The sequence below is a fragment of the Cuculus canorus genome, chromosome 3 (genome assembly GCF_017976375.1).
Source record: "Cuculus canorus isolate bCucCan1 chromosome 3, bCucCan1.pri, whole genome shotgun sequence".
Lineage (NCBI taxonomy): Eukaryota > Metazoa > Chordata > Aves > Cuculiformes > Cuculidae > Cuculus > Cuculus canorus.
Window position 1 is genome coordinate 45,494,127 of NC_071403.1, and position 20,165 is coordinate 45,514,291.

The window sequence follows — 20,165 nt, forward strand, 5'->3', positions numbered from 1 at the left end:
GACAATGCCTAGGCTGTCCGGTGGCCTGAAATCACTTCACAAAGAAAGCTTCTGTAATGAGAAAAATAAAAGGGTACATCTGGAACTGTAGTATTTGGCCTTAAGTACTAGTCACTCATGCCGTGAGTCTAGGGTGTTAATTCCCACATAGGCTACGTGGTGTTGTGTACCCACTTTTTCACGTGCTCGGTGAGGGGAGGTGTTGCTGTACAATGCACATGGTAGTGGAGAAGTGGGATCTGGAGTCCTAAATCCTTGTTCATTTGCTTTCCTTAGAATATTTTTATTTATAATTCTGTTCTTTAAGTACTTAGGTGCCTCTCCAGACATGTATGTGTGACAATCGACAATGAGTAGACATGGGAAAAGGGAATTTGGGCAGCTTTAAAAACATAAGCATATGAATGGTTGTACAGAATATTCAAGTCAAAAGCAAGAATGTATCAGACTGAGAAACTGGGAAGGGGCAAGTCTTAACAGTGACAAGGAGTTAAATGCGAATCTATGCAAGAAAACAACTTAGTTTTCCATCAGCTTTTCCTTTTAATTTTGCTGTTAAGCAGGTCTTATCTACTGCTTGAGGAAATGTCTGTTTTCTTGCAAAACGCATCTCTCAACTGGAGGCTAGCAGCACGTGTAGCACTGTAAAAATGATCCTCAGTGGAAACCAGCTGAGCTACAGAAAGATTCCTCTGAACTATCACTCCAAAGTAAATTGTACCTAATTTGTAGAGAATGCTTTCCCCGCTTCTTGCTTGTACTGAAAACCTGTGTTGGGTTGCTGCAAAATGTTGTATTTTTGTAACATGCATCAGATTCCAGTCAAGCAGTCAGGCCCACGCTTTGGCCATGAGAGCTTCAGCTGGGCTTTGCATAATTAGAAAGGCAGAGGTAATTTCCTTGGGACTTAATGGCTACTTAAGAGGTTGAACTATAGACTGCAGTTTGTTTTCTGTCCCATCTTGACAAGTACTGGAAGTAGTCATAAGCTTTTAAATGTGTCGAAAAAGGTGATAATTTGCCTAGCTAGGGAGTTACTTGCTTTGGTTGTTTGGCTAAAGTTTGCTGTTCCTTACCTTTCATTTTTCTGATGCTGTGTGTTCTTTTTAATCTGGCCTGTGGTCAGATTAAATTGTGCCTAAAATATGTTTTGTAAGCAAGAATACAGTCCTCTGCATTTGGAGGTTCATTCTGTTTTTAAGTGCACGATGCTCCTTGTGGTAGTAATAGGAGTTGCATGTGCAGATGCTTTTCTTCCCAGTAGTTAATTCTGTTTTCCATGGGAGAGGCTTGCATTTAGATAGACTTAATATTTTGGATGTATAAAAATTATTTCATCCATCAGTAGGATGTTTAAAAGTAAATTTTGATAACTGTAACTAACACAAGTGACATCTTTTACATGCTGATCTACCAAAGTGAACAGCTTGAAAATCTTGTTCTGTCTAACGGTGCAGAGTCATTAAAACTATAGTATTCTATAGCCAATCTATAGACTATCCTAAGTCTATTTGCATTAACATTTCTGGTAGTAAGTGGTGCATTCATAATTAATTTAGTTGGGAGAATAGGGAATATTCCTACAAGGAAGGCATCTAATACATTTTCTTTTTTTTTTTTTTTTCCCCATGTACTCTTCATTTGCTGTAGCAGGTAACTGAGGACAAACATGTTGTTGCAAGGCCACTGGTGAGAGAACCCCTCAAAAATATACTTGTCCATAAAGTTTTCATGTTGTGACATTCTTGGATTGCACTTTTGCAGATGGAAGAATATGTACATAGTAAATGAATGTTGATGAAATTAAAATAATTGGTTATGATATAATTTGCGTGTGTTGTTAGAGAATATTTTGTTGTGACTTCTCTGTATTAAAAAGTAATAAATACCAGACAGCTAACAGTGTGGGTTCTTCTTTCCACCTTCTCTTAGCGGGTTTCTTCCCTGCTTTTTATAGAGGGACTTGCTTTAGTCATCTTAAATAATAAAAGGCACATTGAAAACAAGTTTTCAGTGTCAATTAAAATGAAGTTTTCATGTAGTCACTTTGAAGAGTGCTTTATATACCAAAAGGAGTTGTGGGATGTGATGTGTCCCCTCGCAAAACAGAAGTCCTGTTAATTTTGTTGAAATTGGAAATGCTGCTCCTCCAGTGTAGGGTGTCCTGTGGGAGCCATTTCAGGAACCCTCCGTGCACCACGCGTTACCAGTGGAGGTGGGTAGAAGAGGGAGTGCTAAATCCTTTGCTTTTGGCTGAAAGTATGCCCTCTGGTGCCTGAGAATTATCAGAAGGGCTTCTGTAGAGGAAGATGCAATGCCATAGAACTAGACAAAAGACTTTCCCATGTTGCAACTGAACACTTCATTTCTGAAACACCATTGCAGGGGAGGGAGCCTCAGATCCTTGCTTCCTGTGTAAGCAGTCTGACTAATCGTTTAATTATGCATTTTAGCAAACCTTGTCCCATATGCTTTCACCATGTTTTTTCAGCCTTTGGATATTCTACGGATCAGTTCAGGAAGGATGTAAACGATCGAGGCAATCTGGATGTACAAAAGGTAAAGTGAGGGGAAGGAGGGCCACAGCTTGAGAAGAGATTTAAGGTGTGATTTGGAGACTTGAAACACTCTGAAGAGCCAGCCGTAGCTGTTCAGGTTTAATTTTAGAAGCAGATACTTCTGGCTGGAATAACCTTCAAGCTGAAAAACGTGTTCTGTTTAATTGTGAGAAGCTGTCTGGATAGGTGCCTCTTAAAATACCAAGATCTGATTGTGAGGTGGAAATGTAAACAAGCTACAGTCAAGTAATTTGCAAGTGAATGCCAGTGGTTCCATATCAATATTTTGCTGAAGTGATCTTAGGTCATGATTTAAGCCTGTGTGGGAAAACAAAATGAGAACTAACGTTTTGGAGAGACTGTTCCCGTAGCTCAGTTACTGCAGTGCTTACTGCTTTTGGTACTGAGCACTAAGCTGCAGAACTACAGGTTTGATATGCTGTGGTAATTACTGTGTTGCTAGAGGAAACTGAACAGCAGTGTGAGAACATGGAAGAAAGAAAGTAACTGAAAAAAGACTTTTCAAGCTGTAACATGATATAGTATATAGTTAAAACAGGGGTGGCACAGGCAAATTGGTTAGGAGCATGCCTGGGCTCATGTTTCTGTTGAAGGTATCCTGATTTATTCAGAGGAGGAGAATGAGCTACTCAGGCTGCATATGTGTGTGGGTGTGTGCACCTAGAAATACATGTCCAGGTTTCACACAGCTATATTCATATTTGATTTCTATTCTGACAGTATTCTGTGAAACAACTTCTGTTCATTCTGATGCTAGTAAAACCTAGCTATATAAAACAAACCCTGCTTTCCTATTAACGCTGCAGCTACTGTGCTTTGTCACTGACGTGGTACATCAGTATTTTTTGCCCTTAAATACATTTATTAGTCACTGAGTTTCCTGCATGTTTGCTTATCATTCAGTGATGTGCAACCAGTATCAATGGGATGTGCAGAGAAACTGCAGCTGCTGGTATATCTCCTCGTCCCACAGACTGCCTGATGTGATGCTCATGTAAGCAGAGCTTGCAGGGTTGAATCAGCTGTGGTGGCATTCAGGAGTAGCTCTCAAGCCATATTCCAAGAAGAAATTTGCTCCTTTTACTCATGAAGAAAAAGGTTTCTTTTTTCTAATTTACCTGCCGGGAGTGCTGTACATTTGAGAGTTTATATTCTAGATCTATTATATAATGTAACCCTGAAGCTACTCCCTTTTGTATAACATGCACTGCACTTGTTTTCTTGTGAGAAAAACGCGTGCAGATCATATCCATCTTACTGCTTCTGTGTCCCATTTTCATGCTACATAATGATTTAATGAGCATTCGGAAAAAAAAAAAAAAATACAAAAAGCCCTGGCAAGATATCTTCAAAATAAAAATCTCTGGTTATCCAGATAGTGTTACTGAATAACAAATCAAGGCTGTCTTTGTGTGATCCCTGCATGACTCTTACTAATAGAGTCATAACTGTGGAATGGAGTCTTTGGAGATAAAAGGTAATCCAGTCATAATATCAATGAGATGTTAATAGTGATAGAAATTACCAAATACTTCCACCCTTTTTTCCCCTCTGATTTTTTTTTTTTTTTTTTCACTGCTTGAACTTTTAAATGAATTTGGCTCCAACCTAATTAATATCTTGCTTGGAATGTCATTAATAGTAGGCTCAGTTTAGTTGCCTGGGACTTGTTCTAAGAAACACGCCTGCTAGCCTATTACACATATAATGTTTGCAGAACTCTGAGTCCCTGCATGAAAAATTTATCCTTTCGTATCTGTATATGTAGGAAGCATCATTCTGTTGACGCAAGGCACAACTACTAGCTGAGAACACTTGGCAGCTCTGAGGTGAGCTCTTCCTTTCCCATGTTTTCTGTAGGACATGGAGGCAGACAGCACCCCTGAGACATGCGAAAGATCAAGCAACTCCATCAGAATAAAGGATCAACATCTTAAAAACGAGGATTTTCTTTAAAGCTTTGTTTAAATGATTGCTATGGTTACAAGCTATGTAACCAGGTTACTCCAGTTACACAAATAGTAGTTGAGTTTAGCTGGCTTTTTAATCTAAGTTGTCTGCCAAAGTATATATTGAACTGTGTGGGAGTCTTTCTTCACCATTGGGCAATGTTTCCGTGCAGTGCACTGGCCAGGCTGATGGTGGAAAGGGACCTTGGCATACTGCTGGGGATGGCATGGGAACTGAATGGTTCGTAGCAAAATTCTGCATAAACTGTAATTCACTGCTGAAGGTGGTGTGGCAGCCAGGTTGGAGTGCAAGTGTAGAGTAAGGGATGTTTCCTGTCAAAAGGTTTATGACAGTTTTTCCTAATGTTTTCATTCCAGCCACAGACAGGCAGCTCCCGAAAGCTACTTTTCTTAGGCTTTTCACTTAAAAATTGGCTATGCTTGTACTTTGTTGAATTTAACTTCCTGTGACTCTGGCTGGAAAAGTCCCTGTTCTGTCTCTTCACTTCTTCCCTCCCACCTGTGCTGGGGGCTGAAGGTGTGCTTACCACCAGGGGTACATGGACTTGGCTCCTTTCAGACCCACGAAGCTGTCTCTGCACCTCGGTGCTTGCAGGTAAAAGATGCAACGCAGAGAGGCTGAAGCCAGCCCTGGAGAGTATGACTGAGATCAATTATTTTGCCTCCGTGTTCTGCCTTCCTCTTCTGTAATATGCTTGTGACCTGCTCCGAACATAATTTGTCTCAAAGGTTTGCATGGAAAACAAAGGAAGAAAGGAACGATGCTTAACTGCCCCTCTTGAAGTATTATTGGTATAATATCTGTTGCCCAGGGAAACATGAACCTTTGTGAGCTCGCTCAAGTTACCTGCGCAATGCGGGGATCTTATGGGGGTTCTTTGCTCTGTTACTTATGTGCTGGAAGGAGGTAGGTAGGAGCATATTGTTACTGCCCTGATGTGACTGCTTGGTGTGAGACACTGTGCCCGTGGAGGCAGAACATGGCAGGTGGAGAAGGATTCCGCAGGCATCATTCTCCTCTTTGGGAAGATCCTAAGTAGGTTTCAGGAGCTGCTGATTTGTGGCTGGAGCAAATAAGAAAGGAGTCGTTCACAGCAGAACCCTGGAAGCCAAACCGGGATTTTGGCATTGTAGCTGTCCTCTGTCTCTTGAAAGCCACAGAAATTGTGCTGGGCCTGTTTATGCCAGGAGAGGATTTGTACTAGTGCTTCGGTTTGTTAACAGCTGGACATCAGAAAGTCAGAGTACAGGTATTGCTGTATAAGCAATATAAACACTATAAATTAGTCTAGTCATTTCTCTGGCAGATCTCTCGTTAAGAAGGAATTCTGAAGAAGAATTATAATATTCTTATTAATGAGGAATTGCCCTCTAAATACCTTTCATAGGAAATGATCAGGAATCTGACTTGTACAGTAAGGTGAGGACATTTGGCTGAAGGCATGAAAGAAGTAATGGAAGAATTAGCATTTCACTTCCCCCCTGGAGAGCATACAGCAGTGCACAGCTGGAGCGAGGAGTGTCCTGACACAACAGAATAGGAGAAAGGCAGAATTAGCATTTTGGTGAAGACAGGGAGATCTTCAATCAAGGTATTTGATGACTATCTTAGTTTATTTGCAATATAAAATTTGGTTTAGCAGAAACTGTTGTCAAGGACAGAGGGATTACTTTGGTCTCTCTTTTTTATCATTACGTTGATAGGAGTTAACACCTGTAGCACCGTGCACAGCCCAGTGTGAGAACGCCCTGACAGGGGAGTCTGTGTGTTGTAATTGGCTTTTGCCAGTTGGCTGGCTGCATGCCGACACTCTCCTCCATGGGAATTGCTGTGTTGTCGTAGCCTCACTGAAGTTTTGTTACTTGTGTACGTTTTGGTATGGTCCAAGTATGACCTTCTCTAACGAAAATGTGCTGTCAGGAGAGGAGTGCTGGAAAGCCCAACCCCATTGTGCTCCTGCGCTGAAAGCACGGCTGCTCTCTTGTACCTTCTCAGCTCAGCTGCCACCTCTGTGCAAGCACATACCTAAAGCAGCTGGAATTTCAAGGCCAGATTTTTATTGAATCTTCTCTCCTCCCTGTGCTCAGCTGCTGATTAGTAAAAACAGTTTTGTGAGCCAAGCCAGACAGAGTGGGCCAAGTTGTAAAGTAGGTGTAAATAATCTCCATAAAAAATATTGTGTAACTGTGAACTCTGATTTTCTTTTGATTGTTTTGACAGAGGTTAGGACATGATAAACATGCATGCAAGAACTTGCTCTGGCTTAACTGCATGCATTTGAAAATAGGCATTAACAAAACCCAGAACTATCTATATCACGCTTTTTAAAACCTGTAGTGTGGTAGCGAGGATCCTAAAATAGCCCAACTTTCCTCCATAGTAGTGTTGCTCTCTCTGACTGCTGTAAGCGCACAGTGCACTGGCACAGTGGAAGATACTTCAGACAGGCTTTTGAATCCTGGAGTCAGTGGTGGGAGGGCACAAATTATATGAATTTAATCATAGTGTCTGATTCTTGCCCGTGGCTTTTAGGACCAAGTAGTAGACACTTCACAAGTCTTAGCAGTTAAATAGTTAACCATCAGCTGTGACTGTGACTCTTAATTAAGATGTTTCAGCAGAAACGTTTAAAACAAGTACGCATCCAACAGGCTTGAAAATGGTCATCCTGCATTTATTGTTCAGACTCTGGTAGTTGCAGTACCCCTAGCAGATGCCCAGTAGAGTCCATTTCCTGAAGTGGCATTGCAGTGGTTGGCATATCTGACAAGACAAAATGTCTCTACGAGACTGACTTAACCTTCTTAACTTTAAGAATCAGAAACTACTTCTGCTTGTTTTGTTTTATTTTGTTTTCTCTGGTTGAATGTAACGCGCATGGGTGTGTTTTAGCCAAGTTGACATGACACTGTGCTTTTCTTCTTAATCCTTGTAATATTTTGCCTTGCAAATAGGAAGGCAACATGCAAAAAGTACATACACCTGTGTAAGTCTTATTGTTAGCAATTACTACTGTGCTGAGGACTTGGAAAGATTTGCAGAAGCCTCAGGAGAGCTTTATCAAACATAGGAACCAGAGCTTATGGGAGTTACGGCCCAAATAACTGATGCTGCATCACACATCCCAGTGGAGCTGCAGCTGCAGGGGGTGAGGATTTTGCATTCCCAGTTGACCGGGATGAACATACCTGTTTGCCAAAAGTTGCTCCTTTACTCACCTGGCACAGCCGCCTACATAATCATCCCCGAGCAAAGCCAGTTCAAAATGGTGTGGTTTGCTTGGGAATTTTCCTGACTGAATCCAAAGCTGCCCGATGTGTTTTCACCAGACTGGGTTAGGAAATCATTGCACCAGCTAATAGACTGGTAAAATCTGTGAGGGGTTAAACTATGATGGAGTTCATGGTGAGGTACTGGGAAGACTGGGAGATGAATGGGGAGTGGTAGCTGCTTCACTCAAATACCAACAGCTTGAGCAGGCAGGGAACTAACTGCTGTAGTTAAGAGTATGTGGGCTCTCTTGTCAGGAAATAAGGGTGTCCCATGTCATCTCAACAAAAGATGAGGTGAGGGAGCTGCATTTGTTCACCTGAAGAAGGGTTGAAGGGAATAAACTGTCATCCTCAACTAATGATGGGAGGCTATGAAGAAGAAAGTGATGCACAGTGGCAAGGTGAGAGGCCAAGGACACGGGCTGCACTGGAGAATGTTAGCTAGAAGGAAGAATATTTCACTGTGAAGGTAGTTGAACATGGGCAGAAGTACCCAGAGATGAGCAATCTCTGTCCTTGGAAACATTCAAAACTGACAGGACCTGAGCAACATGAAGTGACTTCAAATTTGGCTCTGCTTCCCTTAAAAAAATTTGGCTCTGCTTCCCTCTAGAGGGTAGGGACCCTCTAGAGGTCCCTACCAACATAAAATATTCTATGATTAAATTTTTTTTATGGCATTTTAAATTAGATGAAAGCAATTAATCTTACTGAGAAATAAACATTGACTTGCAAGATTGCCCTCAAAATAACACGCAACCACATTCATTATCTCAATTTTACATGCAAGAAGACGAGGCAGGAAGATAATTAATTTATCTGAGACGTAGGATTCCAAAACCAGGGATTATAATGCAAAAATTGCAGGAGTTTCAGGTGCACAACCTGGTGTCTGCATAGTATGTCTCCTCCTGTCATTTGCAGGTCTATGTGCTTCATAGCTATAATAGAACATACTAAATCATATGGTATGTTACATTAATATATAATTAAGATGTTAGTATGGTATACGTGGATTCACCAGTAACTGGGAACGAAGCTGTATTCCATCAAGTCTCCATTGGGCTGTGTATAATAGAGATACAGAAACAGCCAATAGCAAACTCAATAAACTGAAGATGTGAAAGGCCTGGGTGGCCACCGTTCTGCACACAGAAGGCATATGTGATCTTTTATAGAAGCAGAAGTTCAATCTCCTGTCTGGAGAGCCAACTGAACATATCATACTGTTGTGTACCATGCTTGTAAATTGCAGTTCTTTTATTTTATATTATATTTTAAAGCGCTGTGGGTTTATTTAATGATGCAAAAAAATGATAGGTGAAGAGGAATGGGTTGACCTAGGCAAATGCAGAGAACTGCTGCTGAGTAAGGCATCTCTCGTGGTAGCAGATCCAGCTCTTCCTGACTCTATATCACTTAAAGACTTTTCTGAACATACTTTACAGCTGTACAGAATAGTACCAGTCAAATGGGTGGTTTTGTGCAGTGATCTGGTAGTCTAGCAACGGTCTAGAAGCACAAACTTGAAACTAAAGCTGTCTCCAGTTGATTTAATTCAGATGTGACCCTGAATTTCAGGAGGAAACACCCCTGCCCCCCCTAAAAAAAAGCTTCTTCTAAGGAAATTGATATGGATCCTACTGATCTTTTTCCTTTTCTTTGAAACAAATACCTCATTTTCTTTGCATCACATTCAGCCTCTGATGTAACAGAAAGATGAGTCTTTTGTGTTCTGGGACGCTGCAGTCTATAGACATTGACTTAATAACATTTTGTAGTGCAACAAGCAAAGAAAGAAAGAAACTTAGTACATGCATATTGCTGAGGGAATTTGCCAATTAGGATCTACCAGAATGACTGAGAGAATAGAAATGATCCTTGAAGTTTGAACAATCACCTTGCTGCTTGGCACAGGACCTGCTCTCGTGTTAGAGAATGCGTAGTGCCTGTATGGAAGTGCCAGAGCTTTTATTTTCTTTGTGAGCAGAGGATACAATGCACAGTTCCAAATGCTGCATCTGGTTATCATTGTATGTTGAGTATTGTGTCTCCCCTGTCTTTTGTGTAGAGGGTCAGACTGAGATCTAAAATACAATTTTTTTATTTCAGGCCAGGAGTTTCCTGCTAAAATAGTCAATGGAAGGACTCCCATTAACTCTGAGAACAGTATTATGCTCCACAGTTAACATCCCAGTAAAATAAATGGGTTCTCATCATGCTGCTGTATTTGTCTCTCTGCTCTGTAGATTCTTTATGGCCAAAGGAAGTTCAATTGGCAGTTATTGTGACCAGAATTCAGGTCATAGTTTCACAAAATGCTGTCACAGAAAAACCCAACCCAAAAAATCCAAGTTAAAATTGGCTCTTCTTAGTAGCGGTGGATATTTTTAATCTGGATCATTTAAGCGACCCGGTTCATGCAGAGCACACTGGTGAGGGCAGCGGGTGGGAGCGATACCTCGAACACGGGGAGAGGGGAAGAAGCTATAAGCTGTGTTACTGCTAGAGACAGCATTTTATTTTTAATTCTATGGAAACTGGTGGAAACATCCAGGAAGCGATAGCTGAGTAACATGATGACTAGCACAATTTGACTCTCCCCTTGGGACTTAGCTTAAGGGTTTTTTTCTGTGTAGAATTGCTGTGACCCTGGAGGTGTTCAGCTTGCAACTTTGTTTTTCAGAAACTGAGCTACCTGGCACTCTGTAGGCTGAAGCATTCTGGTGTTGGCCATAAAGCACCAGAACCACCTAAAGTAAAAAAGCATAAATTCCATAAAACTGGTAAGTCTTATCAAATGCCAATTTTAAAACAACTATTGCTTTTTTCTTGTTGTTTTTGGTAATACCCTCCAAAGGGATGGATCGAAGCAGACTGAGCACCACAGTGCCCAGCTTTAATGTTGTTGACACCTTGCAAATCATGGAACAGTAAAGCTAGGAGGGACCTGGAAATGTTCTCTGTCTGGGTGAAGCCTGGCATGGTCTGTGAGCCCAGGTCACAAAGCCAGCTCTCTGAGCCCTGTTCTTATCTTGGTAACACGCCCGGGCCTGTCTCCACAGCGTGCCTTGCTGAACTGGCACATGGTGATGGGACTTCAGAGACCTCTCTAGTCCCCAGGTTCCTAGACCACAATCCTTTCTTTAAGGGGTCCACAGTATTGTATAGTGCCCCTTTGCCTTATGGGCTGCAAAAGCAGATGCTGCCACAGCCTGCCATCCAAGGAAACTTTTTGGGCTTAGAAAACTGCCCACCTTTGCAAACTGGAAGCAATGTGAAATAACAGTGATCTGCCAGAAGAGCTCTCCGTGGCCTGTGTTACTTGATATGTGGGGGCACACAGGTGCTCAAATGTCCTCAGCTCATCTCAGCTTCTGCTCTGAGTGAAGCTCTAGCACCCCAACCCCACAGTAAGCCAGTTTTAAGAGATGCACTGGCAAAAAATTATTTTTCCTTCTTTTGCAGGGTTCGTTTTCCTCCCAGTTAAACCCCAAACCAACTCACAGCTGTGCCCAAACCAACTCACAGCTGTGTCAGAGGGGTGCCAGCACCCAAACAGGAGGCAAGGCCATGATGCCCAATGCAAGTGGAGGGAGGAGGACTCCTTCAGTGGTAGCTAGTTTCTCAAAGCATAAAAATTACCCTGCTGCTCACAACAGTCACCTGTCTGGTCCCGTGTTCTCTGTCTGTGCCAAAAGGAAGATCACCCTTCAGATAGCACTGCCACTAAGTAGTAATTGAGCAGGAGTTTGGTATGCCTGAGCTGACCTGGTAGCTTGCTGCTTCCAGATGGACTATTCACACTTTGTCCTTTTTATACTTTTTTATACTTTATTTATTTTTAGCACACTAAGATGCTAGAAAATAATCCTTTTTTCCTTAGTTGGATACTTTTCTGCTGGGCTAGTGAGTTAGATCAGTTAATTGGAGAGCCTGACAATTGCTGAAGCCAGCCCAGAAGGAGGGTCTGCAGAGCTGTAAGCTGGTGAGAGGAACAAGACCTCCCGCTTTCTGGAGACAGAGAGCTGTTGCAGCAGCTCAGATGGTATTGTCAGTCCTGACCTAAATCTCATGTGAAATGAAACCTGAATCTAATAATATTTTGTTCTATTTTTAACAAGGTCTATCCAGAAAGCTGCAGCAAGCAGAATAGATTTAGACTCGTCATTGGGTGGGTGAAGTGTGAGAAAGAGCGAAGAGCTGCAGGGAGTGGGTGAGGTGATTGAAGAAATGGTGCTCATGCCTTTCATCCTTTCTGAGAAGAAGATGTGAGCTGGAGCACTGCAGCAATGGGTGTTTGGATGAGCTGCAAAGCAGAGGCCGTGGCCACTTGTGGTCAATAAAGATTGCTTTTTTGGCACTTTCCCTAGAAGTAGCTCCATTAAATGCAATAAGTTGGCCAAATTCTAATTGAGTAAATCCATTCTGTCTCTCTCAGGGCCCTGAAGTATCAGTTGGGTAAAATGTTCACTAATGTAGGAACAGAGGACTTGCTAATGGCCCAGTAATTCAGCCTCTTGGACAGGATTTTCATTGGATGTCAATGTGTGGAGCTCAGCTGGCTCCAAAGGAGCTACTCTGATTTATACCTGGTCACTGACAAGGTTTCTTTCCAATACCAGATAGTGGTCGGATTCTGCTCTGAAAGTTTGTACCTAGTGAAAGCCTCTGTCCTAACTCTCTGTATTTCTGCAGTGCGTTGTGTTACAACACAGAGCAGGTGGCCCTTGGACCAAAGTGAAGTCATTCCTTAGTGTTTACAGCTTGAAAAGCATGTTAGGTTCCTCTGAAGGCACTCTCTGTGGTGCAGTTTTATAATCAGTTATAAACTGATTCATGCAAATAAAAGAGTTCACTGAACATCCTTTTCATGCTTTTTTTCCCCCTTCCCCCCACCTCCCCAAAGGAATATTCTACTAATACAGAACTTGTTTTCTTGATCAGCGATCATCAGATAATTTCTTCATCTCTTCTTTATCTCATGGCTTATGGCCACAAAGTGCAACATCTTAGCCCAACTTTAGAATATTTTTTTTTTTGTGCTGAACACAGAGTGTTTTGCTAAGGCTGCTTTTCAGGCTGGATTGCAGGTGTTTCATCTGCCTCTCAGAGCTGAATGCTACTAACTGACAGAGACAGACTTGTAGTCAAGCCTCTCCTTCTTTTTCTTCCAAGAATAAAAAATACTTTCGATGGCATAAAGAGAGAAAGTAACCTCAAATCAGAGATTCATGGAGTAAAAAAAAAAAGGATTCAAATACAGGGAAATGTAAAGCCTTTTCCAGTCTGTCAGTCACATGCAGCTGTGATGAGGAGGAGGATGATGTGGCTGTTACCTCCTTACAGGACATCCTTAAGGGACGCAGAGAACACGCCTCATTAGGCAATACGAATGGGTGCATGTATGTGCCTTTCTTGCATCCTCAGGGAAAATACAAGACTGCCCTAACACAGGCACATTACTTTGGTTGCTCTTCCTGGGCTCTGGGCACGCTTACATTATATGTCTCCCTTGAGTAGGGTCACAGAGCAAAAAGCATTCCCTTTAGATGCTTGTTTATACACATGTAATGTAGATATTTTATAATACACTATGCTGGGCTTATTTCTCAACCATTACCTCTCTTGGCTTTTCATACATCCTTCCTTTCAGACCATCTCCAAATATAGGGAGGGCTATGGAAGCTACTTTGCTGATGTAGAAAATGGCTCACAAATGTCATATACCCTAGTATCTTTCTTTGTCACCCTTCTCCCATGGTTGGGGCTAAAGTGTAAGATGCTCTGCTGCTCCTCACCATGCCTGTGGGGAGGGAGCTGAACCTTGGTCTGTTCAGCAATCTGTGGCCCATGAAAAAGTACCACTTGACTCACTGTATTGGGTCAAAAAGTGATGAGTGGCTGTGGCTACAGGGCAGACCTGAGCTGTCAGCCATGTGAACCTGTGAGCCAGTGGGGACTGTGGATGTTGACGTTTCTGGGTTTCCCCAGGGTTTGAGCATAGGCCAAGCACGGTCCTGCCATACCCACAACCACTGTCTCCTCCTGCATCTTTGAAAGGGATGCAATTCTAAGTAGAAAAAAACAGTGTTACACAGTAGTGAGTCATGTTGGCCTAAAAAATTTAAGGGAAGGGGAGCTCACCATTGCAGTAAACGTTCATTTTCCATGTCTGCCCTTCCCTGTCCTCCCAAGTCCCTCATTCATCTGGCAGATGCTGTCTTGCAGTGCCTCAGCCATGCAAATTGACTTATCGACAGGCTTGTCTCTGTTCCTTATGCTTGAACCTTGGCTAAGCAAGGCCATGGTTCTAAGTTAGTATGAATGGCAATACAAGGCTAGAGTGTAGGCTCAGGAGAGGGTTAAGTCCTGCTGCCATTTCCTTATAAAGTAAAAAGAAGAGTCTAAATTCAATACTAATAAATGCAATGATGTTCGATGCAAAGAGAGAGGGGCGGTGTGAATCCAGAGAAAACTGCGTATGTAGGTGATTGCAATCTGATTGGCAAAGTGAATTTAAAGATGACAGTAGTAGTGAAGCCTATAATGAAAGTTTCACTGTATTTTATTATACATTCCTGGTTTTGGGTTGCTTGCACTATTGCTGCAGTTCTGTCATCTGGATTGTATATTCTATTCCTGCGTCAACTTCTGTTCGGTTTTGTGGGAAAAGTTAAGCTGAAACAGGTCAGCAGTTTCTTTATAACCTTTCGTCAACAAGATTTATCGTTACTGTGGTCTGCCACAGGGATCAGAAATTAGCTGAGAAGGTTGTTTTAGCATCATAGATGTGTTTTTAACTGTCATCATGAAAATCCCCTCACATTTGGATAAACTCTGGGTGATTGAAAAATGTTGTGTTTTACACATTCAAACAGGGGAGCTGTTAAATTTTTGAGGTAACAAAGTCAAGCATGCAGAAAGGAAAAAAATTTTGTTCTTTCCTTGCAGTGTTTGCAAATAAAGGCTGTTGCTGGTTTGGAGGCAGTGCAGCAATGAGTGGTTTTAGCAAGGAGGACATAGCTACAACCACTCTCCGCCCTCCAGGTCTGTGCTTGGTAGTATGGGAATAACTGTGTGAAATAAAATCAAGACTAAAAGAGGCAACCACGACACACACCAGGATTGATGAGACTGGCAGTATCAGCAGGAGAATGATCACAATGAACAACAGATGTGTGTCTCACTGCATGTGCAGACTGCAATTCCAAAGGCTTTTCACGAGGGCACTGCTGCCATGCAAGTGGCAGCTTTTGTACTGAGTGCCAGTACAAGAAAAGAGCAAGAGGAAGCTGGCAATTAATGTTGAAAAAGAAAGAAAGTGGGTTAACACACAGAAATCTGTGTTGATGATGGCAATTTAAACTGCCAGTCATAGAATCATAGAATCATGGAATCACTAGGCTGTAAGGGACCCACTGGGTCATCGAGTCCAACCATTCTTAACACTCCCTAAACCATGCTCCTCAGCACCCCGTCCACCTGTCCCTTAAAAACCTCCAGGGAAGGTGACTCAACCCCCTTCCTGGGTGGTCTGTTCCAGTGCCCAATGACCCTTTCCGTGAAAATTTTTTTCCTGATGTCCAGGTTCAGATGTTTTCTGAACCTCCCCTGGCAGAGCTTGAGGCCATTCCCCCTTGTCCTGTCCCCTGTCACTTGGGAGAAAAGGCCAGCTCCCTCCTCTCCACAACTTCCTTTCAGGTAGCTGTAGATGTTGGACAGTGAACAAATGCATGGTATAGATTTTCAACCTCTACCAATGGTACACCAGTCTCCCACATTTCTATAGGCTATGAGATTACACGTAAACCATGCCCACAATCTGACTATACATACTCCATCCAGCCTGGGATCAGCCTGAATTTTCCCTACAATTTTTTCTCCCATCTCTTGCAAACATGAGAGGCCAAATCCTGGAACCAAAAGCTGAGAGGGCTGCTTTCCTGTGCTTTTTGTGTTGTATGTCTGCTCTGAGAATGAGGGGGAAACTGCTGGGATAAAATGGAGTTGGTAGATGGTGTGGAAGAAGACAGCCAACAGGTATGTGGGTAGAAACTCACAGAATAATAGAAATCGCAAGTACGTGAGTGCAGTTTTCTATTTAAGAATTAAAAGGGTGAAAATAAGGAAGGGGGAATAGAGTGGGAGTGATTTTCCCAGAAGGCTGTGTAATTATTCATGAGGGATGATGTTGTAAGAATCAGTTATGACTATGTAGGAAGATTTTTCCTACAGGATCGTCATCTCCCTGCTTGCTGAAGTTGGAAGGAATGAGGCAACAATTATGTAATCGAAGGTGACACCATGATTATACAACATGGAAGCAAGTTAAAATTGCAAGGCCATGATGGTCATAATTATTACATAATTGAATATTTGAATGTATAAGAAAACTTCAACAATTAAAGGCATTCTAAGGGCTTACTTGAAGAAAAAGAAGCTGGTTACATGCAGACAATTACTACAATGGCAACAGAATCAAATAAGACCAAGAAAGAGAAAAAACATTAATGGATATATAAATCACATTAATTTTAAGAGTCACCCCAACAACAAACAAAACTTTTTTTTGGAAACTTACAATGGGAACTAGATTTCTACAGACTTAAGTAAATGAAAACAAACAAACAAACAAACAATCAGGTGTGCATAACTTTTCATTTTAGGCTAAGGATTAGTTATAGTTTAACATTTTCCCAGGCACGTAACTGGCTTGGTTTTCAGAGATGACCATTCGCATAGGGCTTCGAATCTGAACATCTGATAGGATTAATCTTGCCTGATTTAGACATCTGCTAATATACATTTTAAATTTAAGCAAGTTGTCTTAGGCTAGGTCTAGAATCTGTAAAGTTTCTTCAGTGAGAAAGTAATTTCTTCCATCTTAGATGCCATCTTTTACCATGAGATGACTTGTTGTGATCAAAAGATGCCTATTCTTCTCCACTGCTTCTAAAAGAAGCTTAAGGTAAATAAAGTGACTAAGACCTGGATGACCTACTTTCAGGTGATTGAAGACATGAAATCAATCTCATCAGTCTTGGCATGTAACATAAGGCATCCATGTTTGAAAACTGCAGCCATAATAGCTACTTATAAGAACCGTTGCAAATCACGCTCTGTATACTCCAGTGGCTAAATCTCAAAAAGGCTGGACAAAGCAGTGCAGACGTGGACATAGGCAACCAGGGTGTGGACCATTTTGGCACTAAACAAAGAGTCTAACCTCGCTTTTGGAGACTGGTTCAGGAGGGCTCTGTGACCACAGTTTCCCATGGTCTGCCAAAGATGGCATCTTTCCTCTTGTTTCACCTATATTTCAGCTTTGGCTTGAATGAGTCACTTTGTCTTCTGGGGCTTCTTGGGATTTGTCTATAAACATGGATTTGTTTGATTGTAACATTTCCCTTTCCAGCCTCTGGACATCTTGTTTAATTAAACTTTTCAAATTCTTAGGCTCTCCATCTCAGATTCCAAAAGGCCTAGACTGAATTCAGAGGAAGGGGATCAGAAACAAGAAATGTGCTAACAGAATTTTTTAGACCTTCTTCCATAAAGCCTTCTTAGTCTTCTTGCATGAGACTGTACAGCTGTCCAGGTAGGTACCTTCTTGCTCTCTTCCTTCTTCAGCTTTTTTCTTGGTGCTAGAATCAACCAGTTTCTGAAAAGGTGGCTACATTATATTAAACAGTAATTTGTTGGCAGGCACGTGGGAAAAGAATTAGAGAAAAGAGGGGATGAGAATGTAGCCATTCCCCGAAGGTGTCTGAGAGGGAGTTCTGTTTTCCTATTTGTACCTATTTTTTTCTGGGCTATTTATTTCTTATCTACTCCAGTGAACGTGGTGACAGGCAATTGTGCTCACCCTTCTCCTGGGAGCATGAGCACTTGTAGTTGGGCCAGGAGGAAGCTGTGCTGAAGAGGTTCGTGTGGCTGTGTTGGAAAGAGATGGGATGATCTGGAAGCATGACCTCAGGGCATCTTCTGTAACACATCCTGGTACTTTCTAGTGTAGCTCCACTTTGCTTTCTGCTCCTGGCCTAGAAGCTGGGATCTGCACCCAACTTCTAAACTTCTGAGCTCATTTGTGGGCTGGAAACAGCCATGAGACCCTTTGTTGGACTTGTGATCCCAAATAGTATGACAAACTACTAGGTTTCTGTTAGATGCAGAATGAGGGTTGTGACCCCTACCTTGGGAATTGCCACGAGTTGGTAAACTGCAGTAGTTTTCAGTCATTTTAGAAAGAATTTAGGAAAGATCTTGTCTGCTCCCCTGTAGTTCTGTTGAAAGCAGAAGGTCTGTTAGAGCAGTAAGCTGAAAAGGCAAATTCAGGATAAAGCTGGGAGCTTGTGGGTATTCAGTCCATATAATGGTGAGTGGTAGTTTACTCATACAAAAATTCAACTTTTGTTACTGCACCTCTCCATGGATATGGCTGACCACATCAACGATTTCATTATTTTGCTGTGTAATTACAGATTCTTTTAATCTCATTTATTAAAATCATTATGTGTTCCAGTAGGCCATCTTCTATGCAATGTTATAAGAAATAGATTAAATTAATTATGAAACTTTAAATTTATTTATGTGAATTGCCATGATTTTTGAAGCATGAAACTTCAACACTTTGAATTTATTTCATTGAAGATGACTCATTATGCCTGGAAAAAAGTTCCTGTAATTTAGTTGTGTTTTCCTGTCCTTAAGAAAATATTATGCTTCAAGCCAATGAAGGACAGCAAAATTTGCAGACCCATAATTATTGGATAGTGGTAGCAAAGAGAAGTGCATTACATTTGCCTACAGATATGCAAGTGTGTTCTAGCACTCACTTTTTGTTTCTCTTAAAAAAAGAAAAAAAGGTATCAATTTAGAGAACAAACTAGAGCTGTGGTTTGTAGAAGACAAGCCTGGACACACCAGTGTCTTCAATCCACTGCTTCCATGTCTGTGTCCCCTGTTGTCTCCAGGGACTCACCATGGACAGATGGGCCATCCACACATTCTTCAGCTTTTGGTGCGCTTTTTGTGGGTACTGGCACATTCTCAAGGGGAGTGAGCATGTTTTGTGCCGGCACTGGCACATTTTCAGGGGTTGCTGACATGCTTTCAATAGATTTTGGTATATTTGCAGTGGGCACTGACACACTCATGGGAAGTATTGGTGCATTTTCTGTGGGCATTGGCACTCTTTCAGGGAGAGTGGATGTGGTTTCGGTGGGCTTCGACACATTTTCAGTGGGTGTTGTCATATTTTCAGTGGGCGTTGGTGTGCTCCCAGTGGGTGCTGGCATCTGTTCAATGGGTGTTGGTGTGGTCGTGCTGGGCTGCTCACAGTGATTCCCGGCCTCTGACTGTGGGGTGAGAGGAGAAGGGTGCTCTGGCACCAGGACAGCACTACATGTTTGAGTGTCATGGGTCTCTGGATTGCTGTTGTTGCTTGAGAGGGACTGTTCTGCTGTGTGGGACACCCTGAAAGCTTCAGCCAGCTCCTTCAGCACACTTTCATCAGTAGCACGCAGCTCAATGCTCGCCTGATTGGAAGAGGAAGGGCTCGTATCATTATTATCATCTTCTTCTTCTTCTTCTAAGATGCCATTTCCATTCACCTCTTCAGGGAACTGTGCTTGCTTTATTTTTTTGTACAACTCATTCCTCTCTTCCTGCAGAGCCCGGCAAAGGTTCTCTAGCCTCTGGATTTTCAGCACGAAGCACTCATATTCCTTGGACCTCATGGCTTTCTGTGGTCAAAGACATCAGACAAAGGTGTGAACTGAGTTTGGGTGCACACAATTCATTGGTGGAACTGGCAATTAGGAAACATTTTGAGATCTAGGCAGACCTCATGGGACTTTGCCAGGTAGCTGTGTTTCACAAACTGCTCTACAATAACTATGGTCTATTTACTGAAGCTTTAAGAGGAAATTCACTCCATTACTGGAGTGTATTAGCATTCTCTGTAAGATTCAGACCAATCTCACTCAAAAATATTTGCAATACCGTCTGTTGATGATCTGTAGAGATCGAGAACATAGTGGAGGTCTGTACAGATAGGCATCCAAAAGCCTACATGGACTTCTGGTGGATGTGGGTGTGAACTTCGGGGAAAACAAACTGCACTGTATTTTTTTATTAATTTGCTTCTAAGTTCTGTGAGAGCAGCCTGAAATGGAACATTTTCATGCTTCTCAGAAACAAGAGATACCTGTAGAAATAGAAATAACACAGACCTACAAAGCTTGCCAGAAAGACCTGGTCCAAGTTCAATGTAAGTTTGGGGTGAAATTTCAAGCGGCTTCTAACCTTATTTGAATGAGTTCCAAGATGCTTATGAATT

The 20,165-nt window shown here is 42.0% G+C and overlaps 1 protein-coding gene across 1 annotated transcript in view; it reads right to left on the reverse strand.

Annotated features, from left to right (window-relative positions):
- Positions 1-17,617: 17,617 nt before the first annotated feature.
- Positions 17,618-20,165, reverse strand: part of TXLNB (taxilin beta) — a 33,500-nt gene continuing 30,952 nt past the window's right edge. The window contains exon 10 of the mRNA XM_009557488.2: positions 17,618-19,569. Coding sequence (XP_009555783.2) covers positions 18,757-19,569 — 813 coding nt within the window. The 3' untranslated portion in view covers positions 17,618-18,756. The remainder of the gene's footprint in view (positions 19,570-20,165) is intronic.